The 24,576-nt window shown below is 41.6% G+C and overlaps 1 protein-coding gene across 4 annotated transcripts in view; it reads right to left on the bottom strand.

The window, feature by feature from the left end:
- Positions 1 to 24,576, bottom strand: part of iqgap2 (IQ motif containing GTPase activating protein 2) — a 385,400-nt gene that overhangs the window by 127,155 nt on the left and 233,669 nt on the right. For all 4 annotated transcript variants that reach the window (XM_085990677.1, XM_085990687.1, XM_085990695.1 and 1 more), the window contains 3 exons: positions 23,923 to 24,083; positions 18,242 to 18,366; positions 16,061 to 16,224 (listed from right to left, as the gene is read on the bottom strand). In XM_085990677.1, the coding sequence (XP_085846803.1) occupies positions 16,061 to 16,224; positions 18,242 to 18,366; positions 23,923 to 24,083 (450 nt within the window). The remainder of the gene's footprint in view (positions 1 to 16,060; positions 16,225 to 18,241; positions 18,367 to 23,922; positions 24,084 to 24,576) is intronic.

The raw sequence follows: 24,576 nt of genomic DNA, 5'->3' as shown, positions 1-24,576 counted from the left end.
TTTTATCCTCTGTATCTTACTGCTTTGTGTTTGAGTATAAACAGTTGCCTCAATCCATTTCTGTACTACTATATGTATTCCTATTCAAGGTAAAAATCACAATCTTCAGAATGAGAAAATATGAACATCGGAATAGGAATAGGCCATTCAGCCCCTCGAGCAAGTTACAAAAGTTTGTTCCTCATTGTGCATTAAAGGATGTGAATATATGGTTGCTGAGCTCCAGCTGTTGCCTCAGTGGATACATAGATACATAGAAGATAGGAGCAGGAGTAGGCCATTCGGCCCTTCGTGCCTGCTCCGCCATTTAATGAGATCATGGCTGATCCTTTAATTCAGTATCCCGTCCCCGCCTTCTCTCCGTAACCCTTAACCCCTTTTGCCCGTAGAAATATATCTAATTCCCTCTTAAATATATTTAATGAGCTGGCGTACACTGCCCTCTGTGGCAATGAGTTCCACAGGTTCACCACTCTCTGAGTGAAGAAATTCCCCCTCATCTCTGTCCTAAATGGTTTAGCCCTTATCCTTAAATTATGTCCTCTAGTTCTGTTCTCACCCGCCAAGGGAAACATTCCTTCTGCATCCAGTCTGTCTAGACCTGTCAGAATTTTATACACTTCTATGAGGTCCCCTCTCAATCTTCTAAACTCCAGTGTGTACATCCCTAAACTACATAGTCTCTCCTCATAGGTCATTCCCGCCATTCCTGGTATCAGCCTGGTGAATCGCCGCTGCACCCCCTCCATGGCAAGAACATCCTTCCTCAGATGAGGCGACCAAAACTGTACACAGTACTCGAGGTGTGGTCTCACCAGTGCCCTGTACAGCTGCAGCAAGGTATCCCTGTTCCTGTATTCTAACCCTTTTGCTATGAAGGCCAGCATACCGTTTGCCTTCTTGACCGCCTGTTGCACCTGCATGCTCGCCTTCAGTGACTGGTGTACAAGAACACCCAGGTCTCTCTGTACTTCCCCCTCTCCCAATCTATTGCCATTTAAATAATAATTTGCCCTCCCGTTCCTGCACCCAAGCTGGATAACTTCGCACTTGTCCACATTATAGTGCATCTGCCATTTATCCGCCCAATCGCCCAGTCTGTCCAAATCGCTCTGGAGCTTCCTGGTCTCTTCCTCTGAGCCCACCCCACCTCCTAGTTTAGTGTCGTCTGCAAATTTGGAAATGCTGCATCCGACTCCCTGATCCAGGTCATTAATGTAAATTGTGAACAGCTGGGGGCCCAGGACAGATCCCTGTGGTACCCCACTTGTTACTGCCTGCCATTCAGAAAATGAGCCGTTTATTCCAACTCTCTGTTTTCTATCTGACAGCCAGTTCCCTATCCACGCCAAAACTTTCCCCTTTATCCCATGAGCCTCAATTTTCCATGCTAATCTTTTATGTGGGACCTTATCGAAGGCCTTTTGGAAGTCCAGGTACACCACATCTACTGGCTCTCCCCCATCTATTCTACCAGTTACTCCCTCAAAAAATTCCAATAGATTAGTCAAGCACGATTTACCCTTTGTAAATCCATGTTGACTCTGTCCTATCCTGTCCCCATTTGCTAAGTGCTCCGCTATTTCATCCTTAATGATGGACTCCAGCATTTTGCCCACAACTGATGTAAGGCTTACAGGTCTGTAATTACCTGCTTTTTCCCTACCCCCCTTTTTGAATAGTGGGGTAACGTTAGCTACCCTCCAATCCATCGGCACTGTTCCCGAGTCTAATGAATTCTGAAAAATCATCCTTAGTGCATCCGCTATCTCTAGGGCCACCTCCTTCAGTACCCTAGGATGCATGTTATCAGGCCCTGGGGATTTGTCCACCTTCAATCCCTTTAGCTTCCTTAACACCATATCCTTAGAGATATTGATTTGCGTCAGTTCCTCCTTTGCCAATGTCCCTATTTTTCCCGATATCCCAGGGAGGTTTTTTGTGTCTTCCTTCGTAAAGACTGACCCAAAGTATGCATTTAGTTGATCTGCCATTTCCTTATTTCCCATTATATATTCCCCCGTATCTGACTGCAATGGACCAACTTTGGTTTTCACCAGTCTTTTCCTTTTGATATATTTATAAAAGCTTTTGGAGTTAGTTTTTATATTTTCCGCCAGCTTGTTTTCGTAAGCTATTTTGCCCCTCTTGATCATGCCCTTTGCCCTCCTTTGCTCTATCTTAAACTGTTCCCAATCTTCCGCTCTGGCGCTTTTTTTGGCTATTTTATACGCCCTATCTTTGGATTTTATGCTGTCTCTAATTTCCCCTGTTATCCACGGTTGAGTCACCTTTTTAGATTTCCTTTTATGCCAGATTGGTATAAACAATTTTTGCAATTTTGTCATTCTATCTTTAAATGTTTGCCATTGTTTATCTACCTCCAGTCCTCTCAGGAACGTTGTCCAATCAGACCTACTCAGTTCCCGTCTCATGGCATCATAATTCCCCTTGTTTAAATTCAGGACCTTAGTCTCTGAGTCAATTTCTTCGCTCTCCATTTCGAGTGAGAAATCGATCATGTTATGATCGCTCTGACCCAAGGGTCCCCGTACAACAAGATTACTGATTAGTCCCTTCTCATTGCACAGTACCCAGTCCAATATAGCCTGTTCCCGAGTTGGTTCCTCGACATATTGATCCAGATAACCATCCCTTAAACACTCAAGGAATTCCTCCTCCTCATTATTTTTACTGATTAGGCTAGTCCAATCTATATGTAAGTTAAAGTCACCTATGATGACAGCTGTGCTCTTATTGCACGCTTCTCTAATTTCCCTCGTGATGCCCTCCCTAACCTCTATTTTACTATTTGGAGGCCTATATACCACTCCTATTAATGTTTTTCGCCCCTCGCTATTTCTTAGCTCCACCCATATAGATTCTGTATTAACTGAGTTAATATCCTTCCTTTCAATTGCATTTATCCCCTCTTTTACTAGCAATGCTACCCCTCCTCCCTTTCTTTTTTGTCGATCCTTCCTAAATACTGAATACCCCTGTATGTTAAGCTCCCAGCCCTGCTCACCCTGCAACCATGTTTCCGTAATCCCAATTAGATCATAATTATTAACCTCTATTTCCACAGCTAATTCATCTACCTTGTTCCTGATGCTTCTCGCATTAAGGTATAAAACCCTCAGGCTTTTTTTATGCTCACATTTTTTATGAATTAGTTTGGCCCTTTGTTTTTTGTTCCTCACCCTTTTACCATTTATTTCTGTCTGCCTTTCACTTTCCTCTATTTCACTACATAGGTTTCTAGCCCCCTGCCATACTAGTTTAAATGCTCCCGAACTGCTTTATCAAAAATTACCCCGAGAACATCAGTTCCATCTCTGCACAGGTGTAGACCGTCCCTTTTGTATAGGTCACACCTACCACAAAACTGGTTCCAATGCCTCAAAAATTTAAAACCCTCCCTCTTACACCACTGCTCAAGCCACGTATTTAGCCTAACTATCCTGTTCTCTGTACTCTTACTAGCACGTGGCACTGGTAGTAATCCAGAGATTACTACCTTCGAGGTCCTACTTTTTAGCTTGGCTCCTAACTCCCTAAATTCTACTTGTAGGACCTCTTCCCTTTTTTTAGCTACGTCGTTGGTACCAACATGTATCACGACATGGTGTGCTGACCAAGCAGAAGAGAGCAGGAAGCTAAATGCTAAGTTGGTCTCTCTCAGTCACAGAATGTTACAACACAGAAATCTGCCATTTGGCACTTCTGCCCGATCTCCACATCGTCCTCTTTTTCAAGCAATTATCTAAATTCCATTTTAACATTTTATCGACTCCACTACTTCAACAATGGTTTTCAGCAGCGAATTCCACATCTAACCACCTTCTACAGAAAGAATCATCAGTGCATTGGAGCACTACAGTTGATCTCCATGCGCCCAACAAGGAGGAAGGGGTTTTAAAAGAAGTCACAATTCTTCTGGTTGCTATCCGGTAATGCCCATTGGACTTGAACATGTAGACACTGGATGAGGGCCGGTTATGATGACTATCACAGTCGATTAGCCGGTCAACATTCAGGTGTACACATATGAAATGATCACTTTGGTCAAATATTGCCATGGAACCATGCCCAGCAGAAGTCATCCCCTTGAAGCAGAGAAAGAAAAGGAGAAAAAATAGCTCCCAGTACTGCAAAATAAGAGAAACATTTCAGCACTTGCTTTATTTACAGGGCCTTGGGCTGCATTTAGAACAGAAGATTTTTAATCTTGAAATCAATGTCAGTATGATCCTTGAAGTGCTCTAGATTTTTTAAAATGTAACATTTTTGTTAGAGTTTGAAGAGATGGTCACAACTGAATTCAAAGTTCAGAGCTAAAATTATTTTTACTTTTTTTTTTAAAAAACAGTTCAATATATACTTTTTTTTTTTTTTAAAACAGTTCAATATACTAAGATTTTATATTTAACAGCTATTTTTAATTTTATGTAGACTTCCTCAGCATTCCTCAGTTAAGCTTTTTCCAGCATTTTTCCCCCAATTGTTAGCATTTACAGATTTTCCCGTCATCTCACGTTTAAAAGTTTTTTTTTCGTAAACCTAATGTTTTGCAATATATATTTCACATGGTGATTCAAAGACTAACCACAACATAAATGCAGTATTTGTGCTATTACTTGGGTATAAACCATGAATAAATTATATCACCTTTTACTTAATAACTGTACTTTTATAAACCTGAAATGCCCTGAAAAGTTAAATCATGATCATACAGCTCTTGTATTTGATGTTGCACATAAGCAAATGAATTCTAAAAGCCATCACAGGTTTTGAGTTTCCCACTCCACTGAGTTATGGGTCTCAAACATGCCACACAAGGTGGTGCAGATCAAGGGCTACGTATTTCACCCACCAGAGATAGTACCACAGTATCAGCCCAGAATATGTGCTAAAATCGAGGTGGGGGCTCAAATCTATAGCATTCTGGCTCAAAGGCAACAGTGCAATTAACTCCACCAAGCTGTCACATCATATCATCTTTCTTTAGATTTAAACTGGTGCAATATGTGGGATCAATTAAAAGATGGCAGAGAAACAGCAGTGATGGCAATATGAGAGTTAATGTTTATATAACGAGAGATTGCAATACATGTTGGAAAGTTCCACTGGGTGTATTATGGCCTCTACTGGCACTTAGATTAATAGCACTATTTCGCCACAGTGCAAAACCCTACAAAACCTCAGTGCCATGAAATGGCAATAACTTTATGGTGCAGTTGTCTCAGCCCTATGAGAATAGCAATGTATCCCCACCAATTGCTTTTTAAAAGTTTAACAAAGGACTTAGAGCAAAGCGACATAGAATAATGGCCCGGATTTTGTGGTCAGCGGTGAAGGAACAGCACTTGCCGTTCACCTTGAAAAATGGTGACCACAAAGTTTTAGTGAGCTCTAGAGAGTAGACTTCCTCTTTTCCAATGTCAGTTTGAATTCAGCTCCTTCTGCAGGGGATCTGTGGCAGCCAACAACAGGGCAGGGAGCAGGGAGGCTGATTAACCAATCATAGAGTCATAGAGTTATACAGCACAGAAAGAGGCCCTTCGGCCCATCGTGTCTGCGCTGACCATCAATCCCTGTCCAGTCTAATCCCATTTTCCAACATTTGGTCCATAGCCTTGTATGCAATGGCATTTCAAGTGCTCATCCAAATGCTTCTTGAATGTTATGAGGGTTCCTGAAGATTGAAGAATTCACAGATGACAAAGCAGGAAGTAAAAAGCAGGAAATATAAATTACATTTAAATCATTGTACAGAAAGAAAAATAAAGATTGGGACATAACATGGGATTAAGGGAGAAACTTAAATAGCAAAACAAAATTTTAATATATTTTAATTTTAATTTTTTTAAATTGGCAACATTTTAATTTTCTTCTGAGGGAATGAGACTCCATACTTGTAAAATTAATTTTTCAGGGCTAGAGAGAGTTTGCTCAGCAGTAATTATGATTTAGTATGCCTGACTGAACATGGCTCAAGTTTTTCATTGATCTTTAGAGCGAGAATAGTGGGTATTTAGTTTAATTTCACATCTCAGTGATTTCTGTGTTGCATCAGCGCAGCCTGTGGAGGAGCAGGGAATCACTGACAGCAACTTCCGGCTTTCCGCGTTTAACTCCGCATGTGCGGACACCAGAAGTTGCTGTCAGTCTTGCCCAGTAATAAAGGCGAGCGCCGACAGCCTCACCGTTATTACTACTGCAAATCCCAGGCCAATGTGTTTTCACATATGGGATGTGGGCTTAAATCCTGTTGAAAGAAATGCCTCCTTCATTACAGAACCATATAATAGACGGCAACTATTCTGCCCAGTGTAGCTATGCCAGCTCTATGCTAGAAAACTAATCTCCAGATGCAAGCAATTAGCACTGACCATTTCTAACTGTCCACAAAAAAGTGAGATAGATTAATTGGTTTCAGAATTCAACTTTTTAAAAAAAAAAACAGAATTGTCATAGAATCATAGATTGATACAGCACAGCAGGTCATCATTCGTTCCATCATGCATGTGCTGGCTCTTTGACAGAGCTATCCAATTAGTCCCACTCTGTTGCTCTTTCCCTATAGCCCTGCAAATTCTTCCCCTTCGAGTATTTATTCAATTCCCTTTTGAAAGTTATTATTGAATCTGCTTCCACCACCATTTCAGGCAGTGCATTCTAGATCATTATAACTCAATGCGTAAACATATTTTCCCCTCATTTCACCTCTGGTCCTTTTGCCAATTACCTTAAGTCTGTCCCCTCTGGTTACCGACTTTTCTGTCACTGGAGTTTATCCTTATTTACTCCGTCAAAATCCTTAACCATCTCTGCTCTAGGAAGAACAACCCCAGTTTCTTTAATCTCGCCACGTAACTGAAGTCTTTCATCCTTGGTACCATTCGAGGAAACCTCCTCTGCATCTTCTCAAAGGCTTTGACATCCTTCCAAAGTGTGGCGCCCAGAATTGGCCACAATACTTCAGCTGGGGCCTAACCAGTGTTTTATAAAAGGTTTAGCATAACATCCTTGCTTTTATACTGTATGCATCTATTTATAAAGCCAAGGATCCCACATGCCTTTTTAACAGCCTTCTCAACTTGTCCTGGCATCTTCAAAGACTTGTGTACATGTACCCCCAGGTCTCTTCCTGTAACCCCTTTATAGTTGTACCATTTAGTTCATTAAACTGCAAACAGGACTCTCTCTAACCCTAATGTGCCTCTCCTTCTCACGCACGCACACCGGAAATTAGGTCCTCTGCACAAGCTCAGCCCACACAATCCAAATCCAGCTCAGCATCACCACTCTAGGCATAAATATCAAATCCAAGGCCAGCCATTTGGGAGGGTCTGATACCTTCAAGAAAAACTTTTAATGAAAGCATCAAGAGACACAAAAGACAATTCAGATGATAAATGTAATCACATCATTGTGAAATATGTAATTTAAAAAAGTTTCAAGCACTGAAAAAAATTCAGAAAAATCATAAAAGTTTAGATTAGCTATGGAAAAGGACAGGGAGCAATCTAGAGTAAAAATACTTCATTGGAAGGCAGCCAATTTCAGTGGGTTGAGCATCGATCTGGCCCTGGTAAATTGGAATCAAAGATTGGCAGGCAAAACTGTAATGGAACAATGGGCAGCCTTTAAAGAGGAGTTGGTTCAGATACAATCGAGGTACATTCCCACGAGGGGGAAAAGGTAGAGCAACCAAAGCCAGAGCTCCCTGGATGATGAAAAAGATAGAGAGTAAGATGAAGCAGAAAAAGGGGGCGTATGACAGATATCAGGTTGAGAATACAAGTGAGAACTAGGCTGAATATACAAAGTTCAGAGGGGAAGTGAAAAAGGAAATAAGAGGGGCAAAGAGAGAGTATATGAGAATAGATTGGCAGCTAACATCAAAAGGGAATCCAAAAGTCTTCTATAGGCATATAAATAGTAAACGGGTAGTAAGAGGAGGGGTGGGGCTGATTAGGAGAGCTACGCATGGAGGCAAAGGGAATGGCTGAGGTACTAAATGAGTACTTTGCATATGTCTTTAAAAAGGAAGATGATGCTGCTAACGTCGGAGAAAGGAGGTAGTAGTCGAGATACTGGATGGGATAACAATTAATAAAGAGGTACTAGAAAGGCTGGCTGTTCTTAAAGTAGATAAGTCACCAGGACTGGATGGAATGCATCCTAGGATGCTGAGAGAAGTAAAGGTGCAAATTGCGGAGGCACTGGCCATAATCTTCCAATCCTCCTTAGATACGGGGGTGGCGCCAGAGGACTGGAGAATTGCAAATGTTACACCCTTGTTCAAAAAAGGGTGTAAGGATAAACCCAGCAACTACAGGCCAGTCAGTTTAACCTCGGTAGTGGGGAAGCTTTTTAGAAACGATAATCCGGGACAAAATGAACAGTCACTTGGACAAGTGTGGAGCAATTAAGGAAAGCCAGCACGGATTTGTTGAAAGCAAATCGTGGCCCAGAAATTCGGGTCTCCACAGGTGAGTACACACAGGGTACTCACCCGTGGGCCCAATGGAAGTGCCGGTTTCCTGCATGCACTGCGCATGAGTGGGAAACCAGCACTTCCGTTCCCCTGAAAGCAGGGGTTCAGAGGTCGAACTCACGAGAGGCTGCGCGTGCGCATCGAACTTCGTTTTTTTTTTTTTTTAAAAACAGATTTCCCCGGGAAGGTAAGCCTGCAGAAGTTAGAAATGTAAAAAGCTGGCGTAAGGCCTGTTTTTTTTTTTTTTTAAAAACAAGGTAAGTGAAGGTGAAGTGAAGTGAAGGTAATTAAAATTAAAACTTTTTCCACAGGTTTATTATTTTTAAATACTTTAAAGCAAGGTAAGTTTATTTTTAGCCCCGTTAGAAAATAAAAATATTTTTTTCAAAAATTTAAATTATTGTTTAAAAGTTATTTCATGTAATTTATAGTTTATTTAAAAAATGTGATTTAAAAAAAAATTTATTTGAAGATTTAGTGTCTTCGCATGGAGTTTAAGCAGACTTTGCTAAGCGGCAGAAAATTTAATTTTTTTTTAATTAGAGTAAATTAAGCTGTTGGGGAGTTGAAACCGGAAGTAGAATCCGGGTATAAAATGGGGCAGGCTTAGAGCTGCAGGCTGAGTGCAATCGCATTGAGTTTAAGCAGACTTTGCTAGGTGGCAGAAAAAGTCTTTTACGTGCATTTACTGAATTTTAGTGAGTAAAAAAGTGAATTATTTGAAGTAAGTTTAATTTTTTTTTTATAAAAAGAGTAAATTAAGCTGTTGGGGAGTTGAAACCGGAAGTAGAATCCGGGTATAAAAAGGGGCGGGCTTAGTGCGGTAGCGCCGAGTGCGGTCGCATTGAGTGTAAGTAGAGTTTGGTAAGTGGCAGAGTTCGGGCAAGTGAGAGGTGAGGGGGTGCTTGTTGCTCTGTTTTGCTTCCCTCTCTCAGGCTAATCCAACACTGCGGACGTGGAGCAGTGAGACAACTCAACCAGATAGGTCCCCCAGACAGCTTCCACGAGGGAGGTTGGTAGGTTCTCTTCCTTCTCTTCTATACCTTTAAGTTGGTAAGTCCTATTAAATAGTGGTGTAATATCATCTGTATCGGGGCAGAGGGTCTTCATAACTAATAATAAGAAATTTAATTAATTACACAGATATGGGTGAACAGGTGATGTGTCACTGTTGCGAAATGTGGGAGCTGGTGGACCCCATTGAGGCTCACGGTGATTACATTTGCGATAAGTGGTTGCTGCTAGAGGAACTCAAGCTCCATGTTAAAGAGCTTGAGACCGAGCTTCAGACACTGCGACACATCAGGGAGGGGGGGAAGTTCCTGGACTCTATGTTTCAGGAGGTGGTCACACCTATGAAATTAATTACTGCAGATGTAGTCCATGGTCAGGGACAGGATGGTGTGACTACGAGTAAGGAAGGTACAGGGATCCAGGATGTAGTGTTGAAGGAGCCGCAGCCCTTGCTCTTGTCAAGCAGGATTGAGGTTCTTACTCCCTGTGAGGGCAGGAGCGGGGACTGCAGGGCGGATGAGCAACCTGGCCACAGCACCGTGGTGCAGGGGGCCATTCAAGTGGAGGGAGTAAAAAGAAATGTTGTAGTGGTAGGGGATAGTATCATTAGGGGGATAGATAGGGTTCTCTGCAGTCAAGAGCGGGAGTCCCGAAGGCTGTGTTCCCTGCCCAGTGCCAGGGTTAAGGACATCCCTTCTGGGCTGGAAAGAAACTTGGAGTGGGAGGGGGAGGATCCAGTTGTCGTGGTCCATGTTGGTACAAACAACGTAGATAGGACAAGGAAGAAGGTTCTGTTAAAGGAGTATGAGCAGCTAGGGGTCAAATTAAAAAACAGAACCTCAAGGGCAATAATCTCTGGGTTATTACCTGAGCCACGAGCAAATTTGGCTAGGATAAATAAAATTAGAGAGTTAAATGCGTGGCTCAAAGACTGGTGTGGGAGAAATGGGTTTTGCTTCTTGGGACACTGGCACCAGTACTGGGACAGGAGGGAGCTGTTCCGTTGGGATGGACTCCACTTGGCCAGTGCCGGGACTAGAGTCCTGGCAAATCATATAACTAGGGCTGTAGAGAGGGCTTTAAACTAATTAGTGGGGGGGGGGGGGGGGGGGGGGGGAGGGAGGTTTCTAGAGAGCAAATAACAGAAATGACAACGGAGAAGGTCATAGACTTAGGTAGCAGTGGGGAAATTAAAAAACAGAACGTGTCAGGAAGGGACAGAAGGTATGGAGTAAAAGGTAAAGTAGTAAAAGGGGAAAAAACAGGAACTAAGTGTCACAAAACATTTGAAAGTTCTTTATCTGAATGCACGTAGCATTCATAACAAAGTGAATGAGTTAACGGCACAAATAACTACATATGGGTATAATCTTGTGGCCATTACAGAAACATGGCTGCAGGGTGACCATGACTGGGAATTAAACATACCAGGTTATTTAACAATCAGGAAGGACAGGCAGGAAGGGAGGGGAGGTGGGGTGGCTATGTTAATAAAGGAAGGAATCACTATAATAGAGAAATAATATTGGGTCAAAGGAGGATAGTGAAACAGTTTGGGTAGAGATAAGGAATAATAAGGGGAAAAACACACTAGTGGGCGTAGTCTATAGGCCTCCGAACAGTTGCAACTCTGTTGGACGGAGTATTAATCAGGAAATAGTTGAGGCTTGTAATAAGCGAACAGCTATAATTATGGGGGATTTTAACTATCATATTAACTGGACAAATCAAATTGGGCAGAGCAGCCTTGAGGATGAGTTCATTGAGTGTATTAGGGATGGGTTTCTTGAGCAGTATGTAACTGAACCGACCAGGGGGCAAGCAACCTTAGATTTGGTCCTGTGTAATGAGACAGGATTAATTAAAAATGTCCTAGTAAAGGATCCCCTTGGAATGAGTGACCATAACATGGTTGAATTCCATATTCAAGTAGAGGGTGAGAAGGTTGGATCTCAAACAAGCGTGCTGAGCTTGAATAAAGGAGACTATGAAGGTATGAGAGCGGAATTGATTAGAGTGGACTGGGAAAATAGATTAAAGGGTAAGACAGTACATGATCAGTGGTGTACATTTAAGGAGTTATTTTACAACTTCCAAAAAAATATATTCCACTGAGGAAAAAAGGGTGTAAAAGAAAAGATAGCCATCCGTGGCTAAGTAATTAAGGATAGTATCCGACTAAAAATAAGGGCATATAAGGTAGCCAAATCTAGTGGGAGGATAGAAGATTGGGAAGTCTTTAAAAGACAGCAAAAAATAACTAAAAGATTGATTAAGAAAGGGAAGATCGATTATGAAAGTAAATTAGCAAAAAATATAAAAACGGATAGCAAACGTTTCGATAGTTATATAAAAAAGGGTGGCTAAGACCCTTAGCTGGTCCCTTAGAGGATGAGACTGGGAAATTAATGGTGGGAAACATGGAGATGGCAATAACGCTGAACAAATATTTTGTATCAGTCTTTATGGTAGAGGACACTAAGAATATCCCAACACTGGACAAACAGGGGGCTCTAGGGGAAGAGGAGCTAAATACGATTAAAATCACTAAGGAAGTGGTACTTGGTAAAATAATGGGACTTAAGCCGGATAAATCCCCTGGACCCGATGGCTTACATCCTAGGGTCTTGAGGGAAGTGGCGGTAGGGATTGTGGATGCATTGGTAATAATTTTCCCAAAACTCCCTGGACTCAGCAAAGGTCCCGGCAGATTGGAAAACTGCTAATGTAACACCCTTTTTTAAAAAGGGTAGTAGGCAGAAGGCTGGAAACTATAGACCTGTTAGCCTAACATCTATGGTTGGTAAAATGTTAGAGTCCATTATTAAGGAGACAGTAACGGGACATTTGGATAAACATAATTTAATAGGACAAACTCAGCATGGTTTCATGAAGGGGAAGTCATGTTTGACAAATTTGCTTGAGTTCTTTGAGGAAGTAACATACAGGGTGGATAAAGGAGAACCAGTGGACGTAGTGTATTTAGACTTCCAAAAGGCATTTGACAAGGTGCCACACAAAAGATTATTGCTCAAGATAAAAAATCACGGGATTGGGGGTAATATTCTGGTGTGGGTGGAGCATTGGCTCTCTAACAGAAAGCAAAGAGTTGGGATAAATGGTTCATTCTCAGACTGGCAATCAGTAACTAGTGGTGTTCCGCAGGGGTCAGTGCTGGGTCCCCAACTCTTTACAATCTATATTAACGATTTGGAAGAAGGGACCGAGTGTAACATATCAAAGTTTGTAGATGATACAAAGATGGGAGGGAAAGTAGTGAGTGAGGAGGACATAAAAAACCTGCAAGGCGACATAGACAGGCTAAGTAAGTGGGCAGAGATTTGGCAGATGGAATACAATACTGGAAAGTGTGAGGTTATGCACTTTGGCAGGAAAAATCATAGAGCAAGTTATTATCTTAATGGCAAGAAACTGGAAAGTACTGTAGTACAAAGGGATCTGGGGATCCTGGTGCACGAAACTCAAAAAGTTAGTATGCAGGTGCAGCAAGTGATCAAGAAGGCCAATGGAATGTTGGCTTTTACTGCTAGGGGGAATAGAATATTAAAACAGGGAGGTATTGCTACAGTTATACAAGGTATTGGTGAGACCGCACCTGGAATACTGCATACAGTTTTGGTGTCCATACTTAAGAAAATACATACTTGCTCTCGAGTCAGTACAAAGAAGGTTTACTCGGTTAATCCCGGGAATGAGGGGGTGGTCATATGAGGAGAGGTTGAGTAGATTGGGACTCTACTCATTGGAGTTCAGAAGAATGAGAGGCGATCTTATTGAAACATATAAGATTGTGAAGGGGCTTGATCGGGTGGATGCGGTGAGGATGTTCCCAATGATGGGTGAAACTAGAACTAGGGGGCATAATCTTAGAATAAGGGGCTGCTCTTTCAAAACTGAGATGAGGAGAAACTTCTTCACTCAGAGGGTGGTAGGTTTGTGGAATTTGCTGCCCCAGAAAGCTGTGGAAGCTACATCATTAAATAAATTTAAAACAGAAATAGATAGTTTCCTAGAAGTAAAGGGAATTAAGGGTTACGGGGAGCGGGCAGGAAATTGGACACGAGTCTAGGTTCGGAATGGTCATGGCCCTGTGGGTAGTGGAGCGGGCCCAGGGGCCGTGTAGCCTGGTTCTGCTCCTACTTCTTGTGTTCTAATTCTGTGTTAGATTTCAGGAGATGGTTTTATTCCTGTTCCTGGCTGGGGTGGAGATCGCCTTTACAGAAGGTAAGTACTGTAGAAAATATAGGGACAGAATAATCTCCTGGAAGAGTTTCGATCGCTTAGATGGGTCGGAGAGGAGTTTCCCAGATTTTTTCTCCCAAATTGGCCATTGAGTTTTTGATCTGGTTTTTCGCCTCTCCCAGGAGATCACATGGGTTCGGGTGGGATGGAGCGTGATAGAAGATTTGAGGTTAGGATCAGATCAGCCATGATCTTATTGAATGGTGGAGCAGGCTCGAGGGGCCGATTGGCCTACTCCTGCTCCTATTTCTTATGTTCTTATGTTTTGGGGCCGTAGTATTTATAAGTCTTGACAGCACCTCCGGTCAAACTTATGAATGGAGTATTCCCTGCTCCAATTGGCTCCCCATGGCCCACGTGATCCCAGGGGACGCATTGAACTAACTGCGCCCCTGGGATACGCAAGCACTGCGCACCGGCAGCTGGACCTGGCCCCGGATCGGAATTCCACGGGGGCCCACAGCTCAACGGCCGACGCGCAAGCTAAGTGCAGATCGGGGGCTTGCACCCGCGGGAAGCCCCCGATCCGAAATTCTGGGCCCGTGTTTAACTAACTTGATTGAGTTTTTTGATGAGGTTGCACAGAGGTCCAAAAGGCATTTGATAAAGTGCCACGTAATAGGCTTGCCAGCAAAGTTGAAGCCCATGGAATAAAAAAGACAGCGGCAGCATGGATACAAAATTGGCTAAGTGACAAGAAACAGAGTAGTAGCGAACGGTTGTTTAGCAGACTGGAGGAAGGCACACAGTGGGGTTCCCCAGGGGTCGGTACTCGGACCACTGCTTTTCTTGATATATATTAATGAATTAGACTTGGGTGTACAGGGCACTATTTCAAAATTTGCAGATGACACAAAACTTGGAAGTATAGTGAACAGTGAGGAGGATAGTGATAGACTTCAAGAAGACATAGACAGGCTGGTGGAATGGGCGGACACATGGCAGATGAAATTTTACGCAGAAAAGTGCGAAGTGATACATTTTGGTAGGAAGAACGAGGAGAGGCAATATAAACTAAAGGGTATAATTCTAAAGGGGGTGCATGACAGAGAGACCTGTATATGTGCACAAATCGTTGAAGGTGGCAGGGGAGGTTGAGAAAGCGGTTAAAAAAGCATACGGGATCCTGGGCTTCATAAATAGAGGCATAGAGTACAAAAGCAAGGAAGGTATGATGAACCTTTATAAAACACTGGTTCGACCTCAACTGGAATAGTGTGTCCAATTCTGGGCACCGCACTTTAGGAAGGATATGAAGGCCTTAGAGAGAGTGCAGAAAAGATTTACAAGAATGGTTCCAAGGATGAGGGACTTCAGTTACGTGGATAGACTGGAGAAGCTGGGGTTGTTCTCCTTAGAGCAGAGAAGGTGGAGAGGAGATTTGAGAGAGGTGTTCAAAGTCATGAGGGGTCTGGACAGAGTAGATAGTGAGAAACTGTTGCCATTGGCAGAAGGGTCGAGAACCAGAGGACACAGATTTAAGGTGACTGGCAGAAGAACCAAAGGCGACATGAGAGAAAACTTTTTTATGCAGCGAGTGGTTAGGTTCTGGAATGCACTGCCTGAAAGGGAGACTCAATCGTGGCTTTCAAAAGAGAATTAGATAAGTACCGGAAGGAAAAAAAATTCCAGGGCTACGGGGAAAGGGCAGGGGAGTGTGACTAGCTGAAGTGCTCTTGCAGAGAGATGGCATGGGCTCGACAGGCTGGATGGCTATTTGTGCAGTAACCATTCTATGATTCTAAAATTTGGAAACTTGATGGCCAGATTTGCATATTAATGAGTTTACATAGACATAACCCATTATTCAAGATGGACATAGGAATTTATAATTTGCAACTTGTGCCTCACTTGTGGCTTAATTAAATATAGATATCTTAACAACAACAATCTGGGCTTATACCAACAGCTCAAGAGAGATCAGGGAAGTCCCAGTTGTAATCCTTTCCTTAACATTTAATGAATACCACTCTCTTCAGTATTCAGCTACACCCAACAAGGTATGAACAGTGTGCCAGTCTGCCACCTTTATGATAGCACAACACTGAACCAAAGGATTCAAAAATGGATCCTTGGAAGCACTGGAAAATTCCCACTGACGAACAAAAACACTCTCTTTGGATATAAAACATTAATTATTGTTCCTTGTAAAATGTTGGACTGAGTATGAACACAAATGATCTCCAAAATAGTATTACTGTTACATTTGCAATTATAGCGAAAGGATTTAATGGAAGAATATTAACAAAATTAAGCAAACATATTATGAAGCCTCACCTTGCATTCCTGTTGCTTAGTGTGCCTAAGGACATCTTGATAATGGCGTGCTATTGAGTGCGTCACTCCCTGTAATTTGGCAGTCGGCATCAATAATGCTTCCAGTGTTTTATTGGGATCTTCTTTATCTATTATATCATTGATGAGACCAGCTGCAATGACCTCTGTAGAAGGAACATCAAGACGAATATGAACTTACAACAAATAAAGTGATCACAACTGTAATAAATGGGGATACTATGTTGGGTTATGTGTGATTGCTAAAAAGGTTCACAGGTTCAAACTCCACTAATTCTACATACTTACAGAATACTAAATTACCTACTGTAGATAGTGTCATGTGCTTTCTTTGAAAAAATTCAACCCCAATATGCAATCAAGATTTTTAAAAATAAAACTATAAATATAACTCCCCCCAAGTTAGTGAAGCCAGCATACCAAGACTGAACACCTCGCAAATTTTCAGTTGATCAGAGAGAGCCAGCATGGATTTGTGAAAGGTAGGTCATGCCTGACAAACCTGACTGAATTTTTTGAAGAGGTGATTAAAGTAGTGGACAGGGGAATGTCTATGGATGTTATTTATATGGACTTTCAGAAGGCAATTGATAAAGTCCCACATACGAGACTGATAACTAAGGTAGAAGCCCACGGAATTGAGGGCAAATTATTGACCCGTTTAGGAAATTGGCTGAGCGGCAGGAGACAGAGAGTAGAGATAATGGGTAGGTATTCAAATTGGCAGGATGTTACTAGTGGTGTCCCACAGGGATCTGTGTTGGGGCCTCAACTATTCACAGTGTTTATTTACAACTTAGATGATGGCGGACAAAGTCATATATCCAAATATGCCAATGACACAAAGATAGGCGGCATTGTAGGCAGTGTAGATGAAAGCATACAATTACAAAGGGTTAGTGACAGATTAAGTGAATGGGCAAAACTGTGGCAAATGGATTTGAATTTAGGCAAATATGAGGATCCACTTTGGACCTAAAAAGGATAGAAGAGGGTACTTTCTAAATGGTGAAAAGCTAAAAACAGTGGAGGCCCAGGTATATAGATCATTAAAAAATAATGAACAGGTACAGAAAATAATCAAAAAGGCCAATGGAATGTTGGCCTTTATATCTAGAGGACTAGAATACAAGGGGGTAGAAGTTATGCTGCAGCTGGTTAAACCACACCTGGAGTACTGAGAGCAGTTCTGGGCACCACATCTTAGGAAGGATATACTGGCCTTGGAGGGAGTGCAGCGTAGGTTTTCCAGAATGATACCCAGACTGCAAGGGTTAAGTTATGAGGAGAGATTACACAAATTAGGGTTGTATTCCCTAGAATTTAGAAGATTAAGGGGTGATTTGATCAAAGTTCTCAAAATATTAAGGGGAACAGATAGGGTAGATAGAAAGGAACTATTTCTGCTGGTTGGGGATTCTAGGACTAGGGGACATAGTCTAAAAATTAGAGCCAGACCTTTCAGGAGTGAAATTAGGAAACATTTCTACACACAAAGGGTGGTAGAAGTTTGGAACTCTTTTCCGCCATGGCAATTGGTGCTAAATCAATTGTTCATTTTAAATCGGAGATTGATAGCTTTGTGTTATTCAAAGGTATTAAGGGATATGGGCCAAAGGCGGGTATATGGAGTTAGGTCACAGATCACCCATGATCTCATTGAATGGCGGAACAGGCTCGAGGGGCTGAATGGCCTACTCCTGTTTCTGTGATCCTATGTTCCTATTTTAAACTACTGTAGTAAATTAGTGTTCGAAGACAGACTTAGCCATCACAAAATTCTCCCGTTGATTTTCATGAACAGGATTAAATTGGATAAGATTCTCCATTTTAATATTCAAGAAAATAATTTGTATCACAATTTGCTTTGGTGAGATTTTACTGTATCCGAGTGATGTGAGCCTCTTTTTTGTTTAAACTATGTATGCAGCACATGAATGAATGATTCAATGTGCTACAGTCACAGTAATTATAGCGCACACTGTTGCGATCATCTTCTGGACAGCTGGCTTTACAGCTAGTCCATGTAAACAGTTTCACTGCATAGTGGAGACACTTTACCTTTAAAGTAAATTAATTCAATTTAGCACCTGGAAAAAAATTGGGCAAGTAGTTTATTACATGTACACAAAAATAAGCTGCAATTTTAGATCACAGACTTACTTTCACTTTCTTCCTTAACTTGCAAGTTAACTTCTTCAATACAGCCCTGAATGTCATTCCAGCTCAAGTACTGCTGTCCTTGGTCGGCAGCTTGTGCCTTCAGTAACATTAGCATGTCCGCATACCTGAGAGAAAGAGAATTTAGAATCTGTAAAGTCCGAAAGCATAACCATTTGGGAACTTGTTTTACACTTCTGTGGTCACAGCTTTAAGTCTCAGCCGAGACAAACGGTATGTGAAAACATTCATGCATTTACACATGGGTTTTTGAAGATAGGATACCAAGGCACCCAAACTGTGGGGAAAGTCAAAGAAAACAGATTGTTTATAGTGGAAAAAAGGCAGCTCAGGAAGAGCTTATTGGAGTTTTCCAGTTTCTAAAGGGAACAGATAAAACAATTTATCAGCCTTTGTTTTAATATAAAACAAACTTTGAAACAAGATAACACCATACAGATTCGAAAAGCCATTTGAACCATTGAACTCATCCAGAAATAACCTAGTTTTCCATCACAGCAATCAACTGATACCAAAATATTTTGCCTCCATCAGGAATGTGTTGATCGAACCTTCCTACACCAGTCCAAAATTTGCCTTTCACTAATTGAACTTGTGCACCTCGTCTTATTGTCATGGTTTAATTTGAAGTAATGGTCCACATTACTTCCTCCACACAGTTTACCTTATATAACCAATGTGATCGATAATAAGAAAAAAATCTGTGGGAGCGAATTTGATTTCCCAGCATAAACAGGCAGGAGACAGACGGAGTTAAAGCATGGCTGCCTGGAGGAGTCAACAGGGACTGGTCCAAGTTCACTATTTAACTTGGGTGGCTTGACAGGCAGAGGGGCATGAGTGGTAGCTGTAAACACAGTGGAGTCCTGTGAATGTTTACCCATCTAATGTAGTTATGAGAGATTCCCCTCGTTTCAGTGCATCTTCAAGGATTTTGAATGCTACGTTTAAAGTTGGCTTTCTCCCATTCTGAAGCAGACCAGAGGACATGCTGTAGCAAACAACCATATAGTACGCAAAAAAAGTGCTTCCAGAGTCATGCTTGTGTTAAATGTTAGTGCAGCATATTCCAAGGATAGACACTTACAGAATCATTGATTATAAATAGCCTCAGGAAGAACGTTTAAGGAACTAGCAGCACAGCACGGTTCTGCACGTGAAATCGGTCACACATTTATCAGCGCATAGTTTTAAATAGCTCCCCTTCGATAGCCACAAGGATTTAAAATATTGACTGAAAAATAAGGCACTTACACCAAGCTCTATATCCACATCACTGTGTAGCAGTTGTATGGAGATCAGACAAATTGCAAGAAATTTTTTGCATCGTTAGAGATTGAGGCCTTCAAAGAACTCAACTAGTCTTTCAATATTCCACCATAAGTATAAGAATGAAGACAAAACATTTAAAACAAATCCTAAATTACTATAGTTATATTTAATAGTATTCATTTATCAATTTACTGTTCATTAATTCTGACCAATATTTTCTAGTCAAAGGCAAAGCCCAATAGATTTTATTCTTCCATCTACCAAAGTCAAGAAATTTGTGCGAGGGGATATGGTATATCCAGCTGGACACATTGCTCACAGTGTGTGATGACTACAGTTGAAGTATCACTTCCTCTAATTTATACACTACTGTTTTAGCTAGAAGATTCAATATTAGATATTTCTTTGTTAGCTGCTGCTTCAGGGGGACTGGACATATTCGGCCGGAATTTGGAGTGGGTAATAACAGCGAACTAACAGCGTTCGCCATTTTTACCCCTCTGAAACTGACCACAACTTCAGGATTTATCGCACGTGCATCTAAACGCGGAAATCCTGAAGTTGTGGTCAGTCATTCACTGCTCCAACACTGGCTGCACTGTGGCCACCCCCACCCCACCGCCGGCAATCAGGGAAATCGGTGAAACTGATGAAAACTTGGGCTTTTCCATGATAATATCACTGTTAAATAACCCATTAACTGTTAGGCCTTATTGGATTAGGTGTAACTGGGGTTTTAACAGCATATTGACTGCTAAACAAACGCTATGGTCCTGAAAAATGAATTTTCATTTTGTGGAGTCTCACCTTTCTCCATTATGATAAAAATTAAAAATTTTAAGATACTTAAAAAATTGAGAGCGTGAGAGCGCCCCAATCTTTGTTTTGCTCTAATATTTTTTTAAAAGTTGGGATAAAAGTTCTCATTCCTGATTCTGTCTGAGAATTCTACAATGTGATTAGATGCGTAGACAGCACAGCAGATCGTACTAGGGAATCCCCACTGTACTGCACTGAAATCACTTGTGCGTTGAAAAGAGATCGCTCTGCAGGCAGCTTTCTGCAGGGCCAGCGGAGAACGCCTTTGCTTTGCCGCTGACCGCAAATTCCGGGCCATTGGGCACTAGTCTAATACGTTAGATCTCTTCCCAAAGACAACGTGCGTTATTCCCTTCTTGTCCTCCTCGACATCTCTGCAGTATTTGGCACAATTGACCATGACATTCTCCTATTATCACCTCTCCTCGTGGTTCGATTCCTACCTATCTGCATACATTATCTCTCCAGCAACGGCTCTCCCTCCTGTCTCGGCATTGTCACCTCCAGAGCCTCCCAATGATCTTATCCTTAGTCTCTCCTCTTCCTCACCCGCATGCTGTCCTTCAGTGACATCATCTGCAGACAGGCCTCAGTTTCCACATGTAAGCTGATGACACCCAGTTCTACCTCTCTACCACTTCTCGTGACCCCCACGCTCAACTCTGTGCTGTCAGACTGCCTGTTCAAATCAAGTTGTACATAAGTCACAACTCATCAGGAAGAGCAAGCGCATCACTTTCAGCCTCCAAAACATACTATACCTTTGACACGGACTCCATCTCGCTACTCACTCTGGCTGAGCCAAACCATGTGAAATGTGGCACCCTTTCTCAGTCCCTCCATTGTTGAAACCCTGTTCATCCTTTAGCCAACCGTGGACTCCATTTTTCAAATGTCTTTCTCACTAGCCTCCCATCCGCCATCCTCAAAAAACACCAACTGGTCCAAAATGCAGCTGCTTGTATCCGCTCCAATCCGCCCATCACTAACCTACAATGACCCCCAGTGCTCTAACTTATCAAATTTAAAACACGCGTCTTCATTTTCAAATCTGTACAAGGCCTTTCTCTACTTAATATCTGCAATCTCCTCCGGCCTTTATCGCCTCCCCCACTCTGGTCCTCTGACTCTAGTATTTTGGGCTTCCCCTTCCCTTTTCCCTACCATTGGTGGGAGAACCTTCATTCACCGTGGCCCCATTTTCTAGAATCCCTCCACTTCTTCCTCCACCTTCAAATAAAATCTCTCCCTCCATGACTCAGGGGCCACTTCCTTAACAATTCCTATTTTCTTTTCTTCTTCCTTTCCTTCCTTCCCCTCCCTCCCCCACAATAAAGAATCTTGGACATGTTTCTATCTTAAAGGCACTACATAATGAAAAGGTGTTTAAATATCACTATTAGCTATGTTTACCCCATTCATTGTGCCACAGACCCAAGCTTAAAAGTTGGCAAGTGAACAGATCACTGCACACGGTGACAAACTTCTGGAACTGACCAACAGTGAAAGTAGCTGGTATTAGGAAATTCAAGAGGAAACTGGACAGCTTTTTGGTGAAGGAAGTAACCGGGAGGTATGAGATAGCACTATATTTTGGGTTTTCAAAAACAACTTGGGGGCCCACCAGATATACTTCAATAGTCTTTTTCAGTCATACGACTTACAAATCTTATTTGGGGATGAGGGGAAGGGTGATTTGAAGCTTTATCGGACTAGCATTTGAAGTCCAAAGGAGCAAAAGCTAAGCAAAGAAAGCATAAATCAGAAGGCAATTGGTCACATATTAGCTTCCCACCTAATACATCAGCAACATTTTCAAATACTAAAACTATTACAGCCCCAGTATCTAACCAAAGGAAACTAAACAATCTCGAGTACAAAGGTGCACAGAAATCACAGGAGGAGGATACGATAAACAATGTCAAATACAATAACAAACTAAAAACAAAGCAGAATAACTGGTTGGCATGATTAACTTTCCAATCAGTTTATAAAGAATTGATTAAAATACATGTTTTATAGCAATGTCCATTGCCGTAGGAACAGTGTATAATTAGACGACAGAAAATAATTGTATAAGCTATTAAGCTCACCAGATAGCAAGACTGTTCCTTTGCAAGTACTGCCAAGAAAAATAATTTACTTCAGTGCACAGAATGTACTTATAACTATCTGCAAATCTGAATGTTAGAGGACACGTTGAAATTTACACAGAAGACGACACTTTATTTTCTTTTAAAACTCTACCCTGCTGTCACATGGCATGTCCAGATTTCTATGCAGTTTCCCTCTCATCAAAGGAGACAGGTTAGCAAAACGGGCAGATACGATTTAACACAAATAAGTCAGAGGTAATACATTTTGGGAAGGAAAACAAGGAATGAAAGTATACAGTCAATGCAAATACTGAAGGGGTAATAAACAAAGAAAGTACAACATTTCTTGAAAGTGCAAGTAGAACTGGATAACATCATAAAAAAAACAGAAAACAGCATTTTGGATTTTTAAATAGGAGCAGAGGTATTGATAAATTTGTACAAGGCAGTTGGAGTACTGTGTGCAGTTTTGGGCATCCCATTATGGAAAGGAGAATAAGGCCATAGGGAACTTCTCAGCACGATGAGATACTATAGTTATGAGGAGTGATTTGAGATACTGATATTTCCACTAGAATAAAAAAAGCTATGAGGAGCCCTATTAGTTTTTTTTATTGTGAAGGGCTTCAATAAGGATAATAGGGAAAGACTATTTTCTCTAGTTACAGAGACAGTAATGAGGAGTCATCAATTTAAAATTGCCATTGAGAGAGTGAGGAGGGGGGTTAGTGGAAATTTCTTGAGCGCAAGCAAGCATGGATCACTTTGCAACAGGGAGGAATTGAGGCAAAGATCATTGCTTCTTTTAAGGTGGATAATATTTGAAGCCAAGGAAAGTAAGTGACAATGAGGTGGTTTTGGATTGCTCCAGCAAAGAGCATAAGGACTTGAATGACCTCCTCTGAGCTGTAAAGTTCATCATTCATTCTCTATATAAAAAAAAGTCTTTGTTATAACAGGTATTTCCACCACAAATGTTTTAGAATTAAAATGCACTTGGGGTCCAATTTGCTTGTTATGTGCAGCAATGAACCTTACTTCAGTAGACGAGTTATTGCTCATCCACAAGATCACTTAGTCTTCCAAAATCATGGTCTAGGTGTGTTGATATTTAAATACCAGTTCCAGCATTAGAATGCTTAACCTGCTAGCTGAGAGAAATTATTGAACTGGATCCTCACTTTTTCATGATCAAAATATATACAGTACCACAGTTATATGCCAAGTAACTATGTTGTACAATGGCATTCTATCACATTGGCTTATGTAAAATAATATTTTACATGTCATCTCCCCACTCTCTGGTGTTTGTTTCAACAGTTTTGCCTGATGAACCTAGAATTATTCAGTACCATTTATTATCATACATGCCATTCATTTTCTTATTGAACAATTTCTTGTGTGTGAAGGAATTGTGAATACACCACTCTGCGGTTGCAAATTGCAGTGAGAGAATTAGCACTCAGAATAACATACCGCTGCGTGTTTGCATCATGCAGGTTGCCAACTCCAATAGAGGGACTGGTGAGGTGCTGTAACACGGCCTGAACATCATTCAATGTCAATGCTTCATTCAGTGCAGCCACTGCTGACAACATCTCCACTGCAATAGCGAGCTCTTCATGAGTCAGCTTCCCCTGCAAATTGGTGAGCAGAAGACAGTTTATGAAAACAAAGACATGATTGGTGGTAAATTTCTATAAGAATTAAGGTTTGCATTATTTTCTTTGAAACTAAATTAATGTAAATGTTGGGTGTATTTCTTTTGCTAGCTACTCCTGACTTAGCAAGTTACCACCCAGAATCTATACTGTTCAGCCTGAACTGCATCAGATGCCAATAGACTTATAGGACTACTGTGACTGAATTTCACTCTGATACGCTGATGTTGCACATGAACAAGGCGAGTCATTAAAATGGTGCTAGAGAGAAGGGGGAGCTGGGGTTGGTCACAGAAATGCATAGGTTTTGGCTGAAAGGACAATGGCCTGGAATTTGCGGTCGGGATGATGGCGAACTGGCAGCATTCACCGACATTCCGCCTTTGAAACTGACCGCAACTTTGTGATTTGGAGCAGAAATCCTGAAGTTGCAGTCTGTTGATGGCAGCTCCGAAACTGGCTGCAATGT

Source organism: Somniosus microcephalus, chromosome 1 (genome assembly GCF_052327205.1).
Source record: "Somniosus microcephalus isolate GS21.2 chromosome 1, FLI_Smic_1.0, whole genome shotgun sequence".
In the NCBI taxonomy this organism is placed as follows: Eukaryota; Metazoa; Chordata; class Chondrichthyes; order Squaliformes; family Somniosidae; genus Somniosus; species Somniosus microcephalus.
Note: the sequence above shows the minus strand (reverse complement) of the source record. Positions and strands in the feature narration are given on the sequence as shown.